This window comes from Rhinichthys klamathensis, unplaced genomic scaffold (assembly GCF_029890125.1).
Source record: "Rhinichthys klamathensis goyatoka isolate OS25496 unplaced genomic scaffold, OSU_Roscu_1.1 h1tg000257l_1, whole genome shotgun sequence".
NCBI classification, from domain to species: Eukaryota; Metazoa; Chordata; class Actinopteri; order Cypriniformes; family Leuciscidae; genus Rhinichthys; species Rhinichthys klamathensis.
The window spans coordinates 195,001-213,407 of record NW_026606779.1 but is presented as its reverse complement, the minus strand read 5'-3'; the positions used below and the strand labels follow the sequence as shown (position 1 = coordinate 213,407).

Here is an 18,407-nt window from a genome sequence, read left to right as displayed (position 1 = left end):
AAACCAATCAACAACAAAATAAGACAATTTTTTTTTTATTACTTGTTTTATCACATCGCACCCGATTCGGACACAACGTTGATGCATACAAGCATGAAGACCTGCACTAACTAAAACACGTCCCAGAATGCACTTCACCCACTTACAATAACAGATTTTGAGGCACGTATCCTGATAACATGCATCACAATCTCATGATAACGCGTTTGCTGCCGATCCAGCAGGCATGACGTCCACAAAATCAGAAAAAAACTAAAAGTATGAAAGATTGATTACTTTATAAACATATAAACACAGTTTATAAAATCTGTGGTCTCATTTACATCTTTACATTCATTAAATGTACATCCAGCGGGGAGATTATACACCTGTATATTTAATATCTGAGAATCAAACATATTCATATAATATTTTCCCAAGTACTCGGCGTCTTCATTCACCTCAGTATTACACGTTAAAGTTGGAAAACAATCAGGTTCTTGCACACGTGAAGCCTCGTATTGAATTAAAGGTTGTTAAAAAACTGTTTTCCGCAGTAAAAAAGCCCAACGAACATCAGCGGCGCTCAGCGATACTGATGCGTGACAAAAACATGCGATGAAACCTCTCAAAAGACACGTCTCCAGCTCTTCCACGTCGATCAACAGCACCAGCTGTTCGCTGACCGTCTCTAGTGGACGTTTCCCTCCAATTTGGTTTTCAACAATCAGATTCTGTTCCCGGATCTCAATCGACCGGCTCCACGGAAGAAACGAGTTCAGACGCGCTGAAGCTTTAGCTGCACAATCCAGCATCCGGGATTCAGCAAACGCTATTTCCGTAAATCAAGAACACAGACCTGGAAAAACAAGATGGGGTTTACACAGGGTTAATATCATTAATGAACACTACAACGATTAAAAACATTGGGTTAATATCATTAACAAACACTACAACTATTAAAAACATTGGGTCAATATCATTAATGAACACTACAACTATTAAAAACATTGGGTTAATATCATTAATGAACACTACAACTATTAAAAACATTGGGTCAATATCATTAATGAACACTACAACTATTAAAAACATTGGGTTAATATCATTAACAAACACTACAACTATTAAAAACATTGGGTTAATATCATTAATAAACACTACAACTATTAAAAACATTGGGTTAATATCATTAATGAACACTACAACTATTAAAAACATTGGGTCAATATCATTAATGAACACTACAACTATTAAAAACATTGGGTTAATATCATTAACAAACACTACAACTATTAAAAACATTGGGTCAATATCATTAACGAACACTACAACTATTAAAAACATTGGGTTAATATCATTAACAAACACTACAACTATTAAAAATATTGGGTTAATATCATTAACAAACACTACAACTATTAAAAACATTAGGTTAATATCATTAAAGAACACTACAACTATTAAAAACATTGGGTCAATATCATTAACGAACACTGCAACTATTAAAAACATTGGGTTAATATCATTAATGAACACTACAACTATTAAAAACATTGGGTCAATATCATTAATGAACACTACAACTATTAAAAACATTGGGTTAATATCATTAATGAACACTACAACTATTAAAAACATTGGGTCAATATCATTAATGAACACTACAACTATTAAAAACATTGGGTTAATATCATTAACAAACACTACAACTATTAAAAACATTGGGTTAATATCATTAATAAACACTACAACTATTAAAAACATTGGGTTAATATCATTAATGAACACTACAACTATTAAAAACATTGGGTCAATATCATTAATGAACACTACAACTATTAAAAACATTGGGTTAATATCATTAACAAACACTAAAACTATTAAAAACATTGGGTCAATATCATTAACGAACACTACAACTATTAAAAACATTGGGTTAATATCATTAACAAACACTACAACTATTAAAAATATTGGGTTAATATCATTAACAAACACTACAACTATTAAAAACATTAGGTTAATATCATTAAAGAACACTACAACTATTAAAAACATTGGGTCAATATCATTAACGAACACTGCAACTATTAAAAACATTGGGTTAATATCATTAACGAACACTGCAACTATTAAAAACATTGGGTTAATATCATTAAAGAACACTACAACTATTAAAAACATTGGGTCAATATCATTAACGAACACTGCCACTATTAAAAACATTGGGTTAATATCATTAAAGAACACTACAACTATTAAAAACATTGGGTCAATATCATTAAGGAACACTGCAACTATTAAAAACATTGGGTTAATATCATTAAAGAACACTACAACTATTAAAAACATTGGGTTAATATCATTAAAGAACACTACAACTATTAAAAACATTGGGTTAATATCATTAAAGAACACTACAACTATTAAAAACATTGGGTTAATATCATTAACGAACACTACAACTATTAAAAACATTGGGTTAATATCATTGACGAACACTACAACTATTAAAAACATTGGGTTAATATCATTAAAGAACACTACAACTATTAAAAACATTGGGTTAATATCATTAACGAACACTACAACTATTAAAAACATTGGGTTAATATCATTAACGAACACTACAACTATTAAAAACATTGGGTTAATATCATTAAAGAACACTACAACTATTAAAAACATTGGGTTAATATCATTAACGAACACTACAACTATTAAAAACATTGGGTTAATATCATTAACGAACACTGCAACTATTAAAAACATTGGGTTAATATCAATAACAAATTACCTTGGAATTAGTAACTAATTTGGAATTAGTTTTAGATTATGTTTAATTAGATGTTTTGAGAAGGCGAACGTACCGATCCATCGGACCCGCTCGCTCCGACTTTATCTCCCAGACTGTTCCAGCAAACCTCAAATATTCCTCCGGTTCCCCTGTAGCTGTTCACCAGCGCACCGCTCTGAAGAGACACGTTCATCATCATCATCATCTTCATCATCATCATAATTATCATCTTCATCATCACCATCATCATTATTATCATCTTCATCATCACCATCATCATAATTATCATCATCTTCATCATTACCATCATCATCTTCATCATCACCATAATTATCATCACCATCTTCATCATCATCTTCATCATCATCATAATTATCATCACCATCATCATCACCATCTTCATCTTCATCATAATTATCATCACCACCATAATTATCATAATCATCACCATCTTCATCATCATCATCATCACGCGTTATATACAGTGTTGTGGAAAGTTACTTTGAAAAGTAATGCATTACAATATTGTGTTACTCCCTTAAAAAGTAACTAATTGCGTTACTTTTTTAGAAAACTTTTTTTATAGCAAAAAAGTTCTATTTTTGGGCAAATGTAAAGACCCTTTCGCTGTTTCTGGATAACTGAAGAATAAGATGCAGGAGAAAAAAGTTTAACGCTTACTTTAACAATAAAAACTAAAAAATCTATAGTAATTTTTGCTTATGGTTTAAGTGAATCATCGAAAGTCAGAAGCAAGTACACTGGTCAATAAAGTGAGATTAAATGCATAAAAATATATGTTTTATTTAACATATTTAGTTATTCGAGGTTTGCATAGTATTCAGATTCTGCATTTCACTGATTTCATTAATTTTGAGGAATATTGAATCTCTTTTTTTGTGCAAGTGAGATGAGTAAATGCACGCTCACATTTAGTCTAGAACTACAATAACCATCATGTTCACACACACATACACACACACACTACTTATTTGGAAAAGTAACTCAGATATTTTGTTGTAAATTTTAAAAGTAATGCGTTACTTTACTAGTTACTTGAAAAAGTAATCTGATTACGTAAAAAAAAGAGATAATATAAAATGTAATGCTTTTTAATGCCATTTAAGGCCTTAATTTTGGCAAAAATCCATTAAATGCTCTTTAATGCCCGTGGAAACCCTGTAAAGCGGCTGCGCTGTGGCACTGACCAGTGTGTCCCAGATGTGAACGCATTTGTCGAAGGATCCGCTGGCCAGGAACTTTCCGTCGGGACTGAAGGCCACGCTGTACACCGGCTCCTGGTGTTTGGTGAGTGTGTGGATGCATTCGCCTCGATCCACATCCCATAATCGCACCGTCGAGTCGAAAGAGGCACTGAGGAACATACACACACACATTTGTTTGGACCAGGGGTTTTCAGATATGATCATCCTCGTGTGAGGCATCTACAGTTTCTGATGGAAGCTCATTTACACCACAGAATAAAAACATTTTAAAAGATAATTGTGACTTTCTATCTTGCAATTGCAGATTCAAATTAACAACAAAAGTGACTTTTTATTTCACAATTCTGACGTTTTTCTTCAGAATTGTGTTATAAAGTCCAATTCTGAGGAAAAACTACTTTTTTTCTCAGAATTGCAAGTTTACATCACGCAATTCTGAAAGAAAAAAAACAAGAATTGTGAAATAAAAAGACGCTTTAGTTACTTTTTCTTTTATAATCTGGCGGAAACAAGCATCCATAGTTTCTTCTATAAAACAACCAATTTATACTCTGAAAAAATTTACATTTATTTGAATCTAATTTAATATATCAAATTTTTATTTATTGTAATATTTCATTTTTATTTATTGACTTGTTTATTTATTTTAATCTAATTTAATATAATTCATCTAATTGTTATTTATTCTAATTTAATTAATTTATTGGAATAATTTAATTTATTGGAATAATTTAATTTAATATAATTTAATATATAATCTAATTTTTATTTATTGTAATATTTCATATTTATTAATTGACTATTTATTTTAATCTAATTTAATATATATCATCTATTTTTATTTATTTATTTGACATGGACATACAATTACATTGGACGAACCATATGCATTTGTTTAAGTGTTTTAGCACAAATGCTAATTTTCAACACCTGTCCACGGGAGGCTTTTGGAAATAAAATACAATAACAAAACTAGTAAGCAAAATAATACTAAAAATACTAACAGAAAAGGATAGCTAAAATATACCATATAATTACAGAGAAAAGAAAAAACAAATTGCATACATAAATTATAAAGCAGAAGCATCAGAGTCAGAGAATATCATTAGTCATTCATGCGAGCACTGCTGTTTAGTTTTTTACTTTATTGTAATCTAATATCTATTTACTTAAATAAGTGTAAAAATTATTCAAATAAATTAATCTAATTTAATATATTTCTTCAAATTTTTATTTATTGTAATCTAATATGCATTTACTTTAATCTAATTTATTGGGGGAAAAATTACATTTATTTTATTATATTTAATTATTTTAATATATTCTAATAATTTTAAATTTATTTTTATTTTATTTAATACATATAATCAAATGTTGTGTTTATTTTTATTTTTATTAACTTATTTGAATAATTTTTACACTTATTTAAAAATTATTTAACATATTTAATCTAATTTTTATTTATTGTAATCCAATATTCAATTTTTTTGTTTATTTATTTTAATGTAATTTATTGGAATCATTTTTACATTTATTTTATTATATTTACTAATTAATCTATATAAATATAACTGTATTATATTGATTTAATACAAACAGTATATAAGTGAATGTTTTGTTTATTTATTATTTTAATTATTTATTTATTTTTTACACTTTTCCTAACTTCTACGACACACTCATTGTTATGAATGGTAGGAAGTGCAACGCGCAATATGGCGGAATAAGCCCCGCCTTCTAAATAAAAGAGCCAATCACTGATTGATGATGTCATCGCGTCGCTGCAGCTCCGTTAGAAGCTTCTGTTGCTATAAAACGTCAGTGTTTCTGAGACGCGCACTGAAATATTAGCTTTTTTAATGCTATTACCTGGCTAGCAGGAGGCTAGCGTTGGGACTGCTGCTCGCGGGGCTCCATTTGATGGTGTAGATCTCTTTATTGTGCGCTTCAAGGTTGTGAACACATGAATCATGCTTCATACTCCAGATCTGCCGCGAGAGAAACGTGTCAGTACAGTCTAAATATGATCATATTTAATATTTCATCATGACTAATAAAAAAAAGGTGTATTCTCCCTAATCAGAGTTGGTAGATAAAACTAAATATTTAACCCTCATCCTTCCCTCGGGTCATTTTGATCCGTAATTTGTATTTTAATTTTTTATTAAAAAAAAAATCATTAGGTGTTCATAGGACTTTTTTCCCACTTGAACCATGAACACACACACAAAAAAAATGGATTCGAGGAGAAATAAAAAAAAGTAACAAATCGGGTCAATTTGATCCCCATAGTATGAATGGAATGCGAGGAATGCTTCAGTGCACGTAGAAAAACCTAAAAATGTTAAAAATTCAAACTAATAATGCTAAAACTTTATCAAAAAATTTGTTTATGGTGTCTACATGTGTTACTGAAGGCCATCCAGTGGCAAGAGTCATGAAATATCATGTAATATTATTATTTTTCCACAAGAGGTCGGCAAACAATCCCATTGTAAGATATTGTGAGCTGAATTAAAAGGCTTATGCATGAAATTGTGAGCTATTTTAAATTTAAGTTGAAAGAATGTGAGGAATGTGCTTAAATTTTACTATTTATTGATTATTTATTGATTAAATCTAGTAATTTAAAGGTAAATATAATTAAAAATGTAAAAAAAAATTGCATTAAAAAATAGAAAATATCAAAATGAAATAAAATAAGCTTTCTGAAAAAAGAATTAAGTATAATTTTAGGGCTGCGGGTCATTTTGACCCTCGAGGGAAGGATTTGTTACAAAATGCGAGGGAATATTAGCAGAAAATGCCAAATAATTCCCACCTTTAGCGTCATGTCATCCGAACATGAAGCCAGCAACATTCCCGACGGATCCCATTTAATGGCGTTCACTTCATTCTGAAAGCAAACAAACACTGAGTTCATCTAGTGTGTTACGCTCAAGGACAGGTAAACTCAGTAACACTTTACAATAAGATCATTAGTTAATGTATTTACTAACATGAACTAACAATGAGCAATACATTTGTTACAGTATTTATTAATCTTTGTTAATGTTAGTTAATAAAAATACAGCTGTTCATTGTTTGAACATGTTAGATCACAGTGCAGTAACTAATGTTAACAACACAACCTTTGATTTTAATGACGTATTATTAAATGTTGAAATTAGTATTAACTAAGATTCAATTAAACTCAATTCACATTTATTTGTATAGTGTCTTTCACAATACACAACATTTCAAAGCAGCTTTACAGAAAATGCATGAGTCCACGTTATCATGATCTGTTATCAGAGGAAACTGTCTAAAAGTTATGCATTTCAGAAATGTAAAAGATAGATAAATTATTAATTTAAACAATGTAATAATTTAAGGCAGAAACAATGAGCTCATTGAAGTAATGAATACTTGTTTGTTAACATGATTAAGATTAATAAATGCTGTAGAAGTATTGATCATTCTTAGTTCATGTTGACTAAGATAGTTACCTAATGAAGTTTATTGTAAAGTGTTGAACTGTTAAACTCTAGTGTTTAGCCCTCGCCTGCTCACCGTGTGTCCTTTAAAGGTCTTGAGTGGACGCTCACTCCCGAGTCGACACACGTGTATGCACATGTCCGTACTGCACGAGGCGAACGTGGTGTTATTCTGCCAGTCCACGTCCAGTGCCGGAGCTGCGGGAAACACCAAAGATGCTTTATTATATTATGTGTTTTATCACACAGTATGAATGAATGAATGAGGCATTTATATAGCGCTTTCATATGTACTACTATACACCCAAAGCGCTTTACAATCATATCAGGGGTTCTCTCCTCAACCAGCACCAGTGTGCAGCATCCACTTGGATGAAGCGACGGCAGCCACAGTACAACGGCGCCAGTGCGCTCACCACACACCAGCTATAGTTGGAGAGGAGAGAGCGTGATAGAGCCAATTCAGTGGATGGGGATTATTAGGAGGCCATGATTGGCAGGGGCCAATGGGTGGAATGTGGCCAGGACAAGTAGGCTTGCTACGATAGTTGGTGTTGAAAGTGTTACCGGTGTTCAAGAGCAGAGAGTGCTGTCATTTGCTGACGGAAAGCATGAAACTACCATAATAAGCCGTATATTGCTGAAAAGCGCATGTTGTCTACTGTCAGGGGCAATTTGAATGGTTTTGATAGTGCAAACGATTGAAGAGTTACGATGCAATGAATACAGCTTGCTGGTCTGTGTCGGCGACGACACAGCCGGTTCTAAAGTGTTAAGGTAATTTGTCATTGTACTGTATTGTTGTTGTGTTTTTCATTAAGAATAATAGGCTAATAAACTCACCATTTCAAGCAATTCACACCGGAATTGGCACTAATTTGAAAGCGAAACTAAAATGCGCACACCTTCATACCAATGTGTGTCCACGGCGAGAAGCAAGCGTTTTAAGTTCATTACTATCCATTGGCATTCATTGAAAATGCTCGCTCATAATGAATACCCGTGCGGACATGCGCATTTTAGTTTCGCTTTCAAATTAGCGTTTTAAAAGCCTCCATCGGTGACACTGATTAACCGGTGGGAAAAATATCCTCTATCAGACAGGTGATCAACTGTTCGGATGCCTTTATCAGGTTAGTCTTATGGTTTGAATCTCGTTTTCGTGATTTACTGGGAGTTGTACAACCCTATTCTGGTCAAGTGATCAAACGTAACTAACAAAGTTCATGTTCAGGGAAGGAGGAGGCGAACGTTAAACGTAGCTTTAATTGTAAAATAATCATCAAAACAAAAGAAGTGGTAGCGGCCTACAAGCATAATAAAACCAGCAATGTAAAATACCTCTTGCTCCGTTTTATACCACAGTAGCATTAATAAACTTTAATACATTAGTAGTGGTGGGGGAAAAAAACGATTCTGTTCAGTATTGCGATATTTTGCGCACGCAATTATATCGATACAGTAGCGCAAAGTATTGCAATATTTAATTATAAAATGATCTGTTTTACTTTACAATAAAATGATCGGGTTTTCTCCATTTGTTTTCTCTGATAATTTACATTTGCGTATTACATCCACAAGATGGCGCTTGTTGCGGTGCTTTGTTGTCGTGCATTCAACAGCAAAATCAAATGAAAATGGCTTCACCATCACAACCAGCTGAACGCGACGCTCCGTCTTCTTTCAAATCGAAAGTGTGGGTAAATGTCGGTTTTAATCCAAAAGCGTGTAGTAAAAACCTTGACATTATTTGTGATTATTCCCAGGTTTATGTTACTCTATTATGTCTGCTTTATGTTACTCAATTGTATTTAAATAATTTTAAGTTATGTGCTGGGAGCTCAGCATTCATGTGAGAGGTCTCCAATTCAGAGAATGTCCTGTAATAATAATAATAATAATAATAATAATTACGTCCTGTCCTGTAATGAGGTCCTGTGTCCTGAATGTTCAAGGACAAATTTGTTGCACTATCCTCCTAAGTTTTTGCACTTCAGTTAATGTGTAGAAGATAATGTTCACAGAATTAAATGTGACATTTAAAGTGAGTTGAGCAGTCTTATTTTCTACATTTTTTATAATGCCTTTGAATAATATGAGGGACATGAATCGCAATATATCGCAGAATCGAATCGCAATACTTGCTGTATCGCAAAATGTTAAAAATCGCTCAAATATCGCAATACTATCGAATCGTCACATTTTTGCCTTTTCCCACCCCTTTACATTAGATCACAATAAACACAAGTATATTCACAGAGTCATCTGTTATTAGGGTTGTGAATCGAATACTTGTTATACAATTAAAGTTTTGATTATCGATTCCTTTGTGAGCATTTCAATATGACTTTAAACCATTCAAGCGCAAGAGACTGTTTTCTGTTCTCATGTGTATCAGTTATTGGATCTGTGCAGCTCTTAAAGGGACAGCACTAATATTCCTGCAGTCTCTATAATAACACTAATCAAACAACAGAAGACAGAGAGAAAAATTTACTCGTTCTTGACTGAATACCTTTTGTGACTAAATTTGTAATGTATATTTTATGTATAAAGTGCAGTGTTATTTTACATTTGATTAGTTTCTGTCCCTGAAAATCTTAAAACCCTGTTTATTTCAATCGTATCTTTGTTCGGTTGTATCCATTTGTACGTTTGCTATTTTTTTATTTGTTCCTTTTTAATTACTGAGTGTTTACTTGTCTTTAACAATGCTTGAAATGTATATTAGTTAGGCTAGTTGTTTTTCTATGGTATTTTTAAACCACAGGCAAACGTTCCTTGTGTAAGTGTTCTTTAGCTTGTTGATTTTTGTTAATGATATTCAGCAAAAATTAAATGTTTTGCAATAAGACTAAATGTGAATGATATCTAAGTTTTTTATTATTACCTTATTGGAAACGAAATTAGGAATCGATAAGCAGAATCGAAATCATAATCATTAAAATTCAAACGATACCCAACCCTACATGATTAAAACTCTGTGACCTTTGACATCTGACCTATACGCACCAGAATGAACTCACCAGAATGAAAGGGGAACTGCTGTTTGGCTTCGCCTGTATGTGCATCCCAAATGATTGTCGTCTGCAGAACGAGAACAATTGAACAACTGATTATAGGAAAAAAGCCAGGGAAAAATCTCTCCATCTCAACACTGTAAAGCCTGACATATGTTCCGTATCATATTTGATCCATCAGACTTTTAGTCTGATATAGTGCAAATATGGAGCTCAGTTTTATTCAGAGGCTAATATAATCTAATATTTATTTATTTAATTCCTTTAAAAAACTAAACAAATTTATTTGAATCATTTTTACACTTATTTTAATCAAATGTAATATATTTCATCTAATTTTTATTTTATTCAAATTATTTTATTAAAAAAGCCTGATCATATTTAATACTTTTCTGATAAATAATGTCTGGATAATCAAGTTGAAATATTACTTGCAATATCAAAGTTATTCTTACGTTTACTTGATAATAATCAGTTCAGATTTACAGACACGTGAAGCTCGAGCTGAAGGAGGATGTTTGTACAGTTAAAGAGCTTTTACCTGATAAAACAGTGTAAACTATCAATCACACACAGAAGACTGGAGAGATCGTGTTTCAGGATTAATGCATTGTGCAGCTCAATCAATAGAGCTGGGTTTGATTCCCAGACTAATTGCATAAACTAATCACATAGACATTGAATGCAATGTAAGCTGCCAAATGCATAAGTGTACATGTGTAAAATACACATAGAGATTCACCTTGTCGACTCCAGCGCTCAGAATGCTGTTGCCTTTCTTGTTCCACTTCAGTGCAAATATGGGTCCTTTGTGTTGGCCAAGTGTGCTACTCAGATTACCTGTTAAAACACCAGATAACATCAGTCTCTTGTGAGATTCATCAGCTCCCAGTGTTAGCACACTTACCGTCTTTTGTCCAAATTCTTGCAAATCCGTCATAAGATCCAGTCGCCAACAGGGTGCCTTCGCTCTACAGACACACACAAAGAAAATAATCAACTGTAATGAAACATTCACCATCATATCCAGGGTCTAAAATTCATTTACCAAATGAGAGTAAAAATATACTTAAATAAGTGATTTAAATAATGATTTACTGGGAAATACAAGAGTTTAAAACTCAATGCAACAACAATAATCTGATCACTGGATCTTCATGTTCTTTGTTGTTTCATGAAGCATGATCCACATTGGGAAAACAGCTCAATATTTGATATGCAACAAGAATAATATATATATAAATTTAATAATTATGATGATTATGGATTACAGCTTATGAAAAGCTTTTCACAATATTCTAATTTTGACTTTGAGGTTTTCATAAGCTGTAAGACATAATCATCAACTTTTGTACGATATTCTAATTTTTTGAGTTTCACCTGTGTATAATATGCATTGTATAATATATATAAATTTAAGTCCACAAATCAGCAACATTCACCCTGGATTTAATGTAGTAACACTAAAGGTCCGAAATTTTCGCACGTTAAAAAATAAATACGACCTCATGTTTTGTCAATCACGCTTACACTCATCCGTCATAAAAATATTCGGATCGGATTTGATTTTCTGCGTTCTTCGCATCCGTAGCAAGCATTTTGAATGTTGTTTTGACAATTCAGAGCCACCGAATGACGAATACAAAAAAACTACACATCTTTTTTCCAGCTATAAACTATAAATCATATTTAAATGTTATTTTAATTATTCTTGTTCATCCTTCAAAGATCGTCCCCATTTATAAAACGAAAAGTTTCAAGATGTAGGAAAACTCACACTTATTTAAAAAATAAAGTAAAAGATTAAATTACAATTGTAAACAGTGCGATGCTTATTGGCCATTTTCACTCCCTAATATCTATTTTTTCACTCGTTTTGCTTTTTAATAGTTAATATTTAGAAATTACGAATGATAATAAATAAAGTTAATTTGATCTACACCTCACATTAAGCTCAGTGCTTTATTGTCAGCCACAAGGTGTTACCAATTACTTTCTGTAGAAAGTGCCGCCCTCAAATGTTAGTCTGGATAATCGTTATCGAGAAAATCCCAGACAATATTGAGATATAATTTTTGGTCAACATCGCACACCCCTGGGCCGACACACTCACGTTCCAGTCTAGCGAGGTGACGTCCTTGTTGCTGGGAACGTCTTGTCCTCCTTCTCGGATGCAGTGTCGCAGGACCAGCTGAGCCGAGCCGCTGTTCTCATTCAGGTTCCATATGCGCGCCGTCGAGTCGCCAGAGCTGCCGAAACACAACACACCAATTACACCTTAGACTGAAAAATAGTTTTAGTGAGAGTTTTACTTATCCATTTATGCATTTGGCAGACGCTTTTATCCAAAGCGACTTACAATGCATTTCAAGGTACACATTTTTACAATCTTATCAGTTCTTGCTTTCCCTGGGAAATCGAACCCATGACCTTGGCGTTGCAAGCACCAACTGGGGCTGTCACTTTTGTTAAAAAATTCTGCTTGATTTTTGAGACATAAGTGTTCATTGAATCGATTGTAAAATCGATTTTCCATGTCTAAAAACGTTTCCATTTTCAACACCAAATACAGGCAAATCCACGGACACTTAACAGGCATTAGGACGAGCGAAAGAGGGCGCTTGAGACACACAAGTCATCAATATTTCTGATGATTTATTGGCATGAAGTTTCAGCACAATGACAAACAGGAGCGCAACATTCAGGGATTGAGATTAACACCCTCGACCCGCCAAATGCGGGTACAAATGAACTTTGGCGGGAAACGCTGTCAAATCACGAGCCAATCTGGCGTGTTTCTATGTTTACTCACTTTGCTGGGGAAGTTCGTGTAAGCCAAATCTGCAAGGATTTAGCGCAAATACGCAACTCGTGAGTCCTCATGATATATTAAATACAGCGTATTGCAGAATCTGCGCATTTCTGGCTTACTTGAACACACACGTCACTATGCAACAAATAACGGCGCGCTTGTTCACTTGCATTGAAGCAATAGCGAATATTAAAAACCATTTGGTGAACAGAAAAGACATTGTTATTTTCCAACATCCTACATGTTCTGTGTCCTGTCCACCTAAAACACATTTTTGGTAAAAAAAAAAAAAAAAAAAAAAAAAAAAAAAAAAAAAAAAGGCTGTTAAAAATCGATTCCCTATTTTCGTTTTCGAAACTTGTGTTGGTTGGTCCGATCGATTCTGCAATCGATTTTCGAACGCAAAGTGACAGCCCTAGCGCTAACGCTCTACTGTTTGAGTTACAGGAAAGCATATTATCCAGGATATCCAGCATATTACACAGGAAAGCATATTATCCACTTAATAACACCATCTCAGAAACATTGAGCCCCTTTGAGGTCAGAGATATCAGGCTTAAATATTGAACAACTTGTTTAGATTTATGGCTTTGATTTTCTCAGTTTTAGAGTAAAACATGTTTTTGAAAATATGTATTTCATATAAAAATTTGAAATATAATATTTTTGCACTTTTTTTATAACAATAAACATAATTTTTTTTTTTACTTTTTTAAGATCACTTTTTAAAACTGCCGTAATACAATAAACCAATTATACATAATAGACAGAAAAATGGTTTTAGTGAGAGTTGTACTTGTCCATTTTATAACACCATCACAGAAACCTTGAGGTCAAAGGTCAGTAGGGTTGTGTATCAACAACCGGTTCCATTTTACAACCGGTAACAAATTTCCAAAAACCGGGGATTCGATAAGACTAGGGGTGTGCAAATATATTTAAATTTTTGAATATTCGATCTGTAATTATTATTCGAAAAATAAAATACTATTCTAATTTTGCTACATTGCTTTACTGGCCGTAAATACAGTGAATCCATGATAAATCCCAAGCACTAACTCACAGTTATAAGTAAATGCACTGGGTGGCGCTGTGGAGCGTGTTAAGTTGATTGTACAGGTGAAACTTGAAAAATTTTAATATTGTGCAAAAGTTATTTCAGTAATTCAACTTAAAATGTGAAACTAATATATTATATAGACTCATTACATGCAAAGTGAGATATTTCAAGCCTTTATTTGTTATAATTTTGATGATTATGGCTTACAGCTTATGAAACCCCACATTCAAAATTAGAATATTGTGAAAAGGTTTTCAGCTGTAAGCCATAATCATCAAAATTATAACAAATAAAGGCTTGAAATATCTCACTTTGCATGTAATGAGTCTATATAATATATTAGTTAATATTTATTTATTAACATGTCTAATCGGCTAGATGCAAAGAATGTGGGAAATCAATTAAAGACACCGGAATAAGCGGAATCGCTGAACCGATAGTCGACCCTAGAGGTCAGAGGTCAGCTCACCCTGAGGCCAAGAGGTCAGTGACGGGGTTCCAGGCACAGATGAAGACCTCGGACTCGTGACCCCGCAGAACCGTGGCTTTACTGGCAGGAATCTGGGCCTCGTCTTCCACATCCATGGCCTCCACATGGTGATCTGACCGAGAGCAACACACACACACACACACACACACATTGTCCGGCTCAGTTCAGTTCTAGTACAATAGTGTCAATGCAGGCAGATCAATAATATTGTTTAATATTAAATCAAATGACTCACTAAGCATGTGTGTGCCGTTCTCCTCCCCGTTGAGAGCGGTCTCTCCGTTCTTCATGGCGTGCGACTGAAGAGAGTTGCTGGAGTCCATGGCTTGTTGTTGTTGTTGTTGTTGTGAGAGTTTGTCTCTGATGGCCTGTTTTCTGGTGTGAACCACGTCTGGCATCACGGCGTCGATGAGCGACAGACACTCGATCGGCCGGCCGTCGAACACAGTGCCATCCTGAGAGATTCACACACAACTTTACAATCACACACACCAAATCTGGAGCAAATCTGAGAAATATCCTGAGAAAAAAAAAAAGAGCAATCCTTTGGGAAGTACTTATATTTCTTCATGGTTCAATGATGAAGTTTTGTCATCATTTTAAAGATAGTTTTCAAGATATTATAGAGCTTGGCGTAACTAGTAACTAGTAACTGGAAAACACTGCCATCCTTAAAGATTCACACACAACATTACAATCACACACCATCAGGGTGTGAAATTAACACACGCCGAATGGTTGGTTGAGAACTAATGCAGATGTGGACTGAGAGAGTGTGTGTGTGTGTGTGTGTGTGTGTGTATGTGTGTGTGTGTGTGTGTGTGTGTGTGTTCCGGTGAGAAGACCAGTAGTTACATATCTGCACTTTTATACTGTTCATCCAAAGCATCACTGAAATATTACAATATTTTTGTTTATTTAATTTACAAGTTAAGTTCTGTATTATTATTCTCTCTTACTGTTATATGAAACTATTGCAAGTGTTTTTCATTGCAGTTATTTTTTTTATTAAAAAAATATTTCCTTGTTTATTCATTACTTTATATAACAGTTCCCTATGTAATATATCGCGTTTCACCGTGTTGATGCTGATCTCGGCCTCAACGTACTGAAGGTCTTTCTGCAGTTACAATATATATATGGCTATGGCTATATAATGGTTATATATATATATATATATATATATATATATATATATACACACAGATACAGGAGAAACTCGAAAAATTAGAATATCATGCAAAAGTTTGTTTATTTCAGTAATTCAAATTAAAAGGTGAAACTAATATTTTTAGTATGTACATATGCATGATTATACTTTTCAGAGGGCCGACATTTCTGTATTTAAAATCCTTCTTTTTATTGATTTCATGTAATATTCAAATTTTCTGAGATTTTGAATTTGGGGTTTTCATAAGCTGTACGCCATAATCATCAAAATTATAACTTTTGCACGATATTCAAATTTTTCGAGTTTGACCTGTATATATATATATATATATGATGTTTCACCTCGTTGATGCTGATCTCGGCCTCCACGTACTGAAGGCCTTTCTGCAGGACTGAGATCAGGGCCGCCGGGGGAACCAGAGCCCCGTTGATGTTAGACTGGCTGATGTGAGACTCGATGCCGAACGTGAACGCCGAGTGAGAGAAACCTGCAGCACACACACAAGAGGACACTGGGTTACCTCTTTATCTGCAATATACAACACACGGATCCACGCTGTCCCATATTGTCCACCTTTCTGGAGTTTAATTGTAGGTTTTGATGTCCTAAAGAATATATATTAGTGGTATAAGTACCATAAACCATCCCAATACATGTTTACAGCTCCTGTCTCAGGAGCTCTGCAAAGAACAGGTCGATTTTGACCTCGTCTAATTAATATTCATGAGCCTCTCTTCTGATTGGCCTGTTGTTTCCTGAGTGACGCACGGCCAGGCCAACCACAGGTGACCAGGCTCATGTGTGCTGTGGCTTGGTGATGCTCACACGTAAACACCTGTAATGACGGACATTGCTGAGGGAAATGTTACTTACTTACTTTCAGCGTTATTGTAAGAGTTTTATAATTACCATTACATCAACGCTGCACGCAGATTCAACGTAACCGCTGATTTAAACTGTCTGTAAACAAACTCAGACTTTTGAAATAACGTTACCCAATCAAACTCGTACGCTAAACGTTAGTTTCTGTTAGCAAAGTGTGAACTCAATCTCATCGTCTTTAACTCAATATAAACAACAGGACCGGTGTCGGTAACTTGTTTGCAACAGATATTCTATCAAAGCTTGTGGCAACCACACAGTAAAAAACATATTGGTTGGCTTATCTTAAAAAAGTAAGTTGCCTTAAAATTGTGAGTTCATTGAAATTTTAAAAAAATGGGTTTAATAAATAGAAACTCAAAATATTATGTTATCTGAGCCACATTAATAATCTAAGTTGAATTGACAAAAGATAAAAAATTGTGATAAATCATGAAAATATTATTTTACAGTGAGACTGTACAAAACAGTGTTGCATATCCGTTTACAAACTTTAATATCAGATTACGCTGGCTCCATAATGACTTTATTCAACTCTTCATGTTCTTCTGTGTGGGCCTCGAGTGAGTACTCGTAGTGTAACAGCGCAGCGCTTCTGGGCTGTACGTCAGAACGCAGGCTCGCTATTGGCCAGCGTCACACGCATCACCAGCGTCGGCCAATAGTGAGCCTGCTGTTATTTAGGGCGCTATAGGCTAAGAATTCTATGTTGAATGAAATGTTTAAATGAAAGTGTTTCTTTCTAAAGCTACTTTTTGTAATGTCTATTTGATGTTTTTCTCATTATCGAAAATAATAACTTTAAATTATCTTTTGGGCGTAATTTCTCAAATATATGTATATATGTATATATATATATATATATATATATATATATATATATATATATATATAACATACACACTGCCGTTTAAAAGTTTGGGATCGGTAAGATGTTTTATGTTTTTAAAATAAGTTTATTTTAAAATAAGGCAGTGTGTGTCTCAAAGCCTGTCTGCACCTGTTTTCTTTTGGCTGATCTATGTCATCAGTAAATCTGCTTAAACACACTCTCTCTCTCTCTCTCTCTCGTTCGTCCATCAAAAGTTGATGATGACCATGGCACGTTTGTCATTTTGTACACACACACACACACACACACACACACACACACACACACACACACACACACACACACACACACACACACACACACACACACACACACACACACACACACACACACACACACACAGTGTTTACCTGACTCCTGCAGATATCTGTACACCAGAAAGTTGACTTCATCGCTGGTAATGCTCATCTTCACTCAGCTCAGAGGAGGCGCGCCCCCTGCAGGACACACACAGCATTACATCATAATCACACACAACTACACATTCCCATTCAGAAAACCCGACAACCGCTCAGAAAACTTAAACACACACATATATATATATATATATTTATTTCAGCTAGTTGCCAATGCACCATATCTCATTTTCTTTTAGTTTA

The 18,407-nt window shown here is 33.9% G+C and overlaps 1 protein-coding gene across 1 annotated transcript in view; it reads right to left on the bottom strand.

Annotated features, from left to right (window-relative positions):
- Window positions 1–259: 259 nt before the first annotated feature.
- The window catches only part of tbl1x (transducin beta like 1 X-linked), a 41,291-nt gene continuing 23,143 nt past the window's right edge, over window positions 260–18,407 (bottom strand). Inside the window, exons 2-15 of the mRNA XM_056267273.1 lie at window positions 18,159–18,245; window positions 16,376–16,521; window positions 15,099–15,318; window positions 14,843–14,975; window positions 12,615–12,750; window positions 11,409–11,472; window positions 11,244–11,341; window positions 10,508–10,568; window positions 7,558–7,679; window positions 6,827–6,901; window positions 5,875–5,993; window positions 3,988–4,153; window positions 2,853–2,954; window positions 260–838 (exon numbers count right to left, since the gene is read on the bottom strand). Coding sequence (XP_056123248.1) covers window positions 812–838; window positions 2,853–2,954; window positions 3,988–4,153; window positions 5,875–5,993; window positions 6,827–6,901; window positions 7,558–7,679; window positions 10,508–10,568; window positions 11,244–11,341; window positions 11,409–11,472; window positions 12,615–12,750; window positions 14,843–14,975; window positions 15,099–15,318; window positions 16,376–16,521; window positions 18,159–18,216 — 1,527 coding nt within the window. The 5' untranslated portion in view covers window positions 18,217–18,245 and the 3' untranslated portion in view covers window positions 260–811. The remainder of the gene's footprint in view (window positions 839–2,852; window positions 2,955–3,987; window positions 4,154–5,874; window positions 5,994–6,826; window positions 6,902–7,557; window positions 7,680–10,507; window positions 10,569–11,243; window positions 11,342–11,408; window positions 11,473–12,614; window positions 12,751–14,842; window positions 14,976–15,098; window positions 15,319–16,375; window positions 16,522–18,158; window positions 18,246–18,407) is intronic.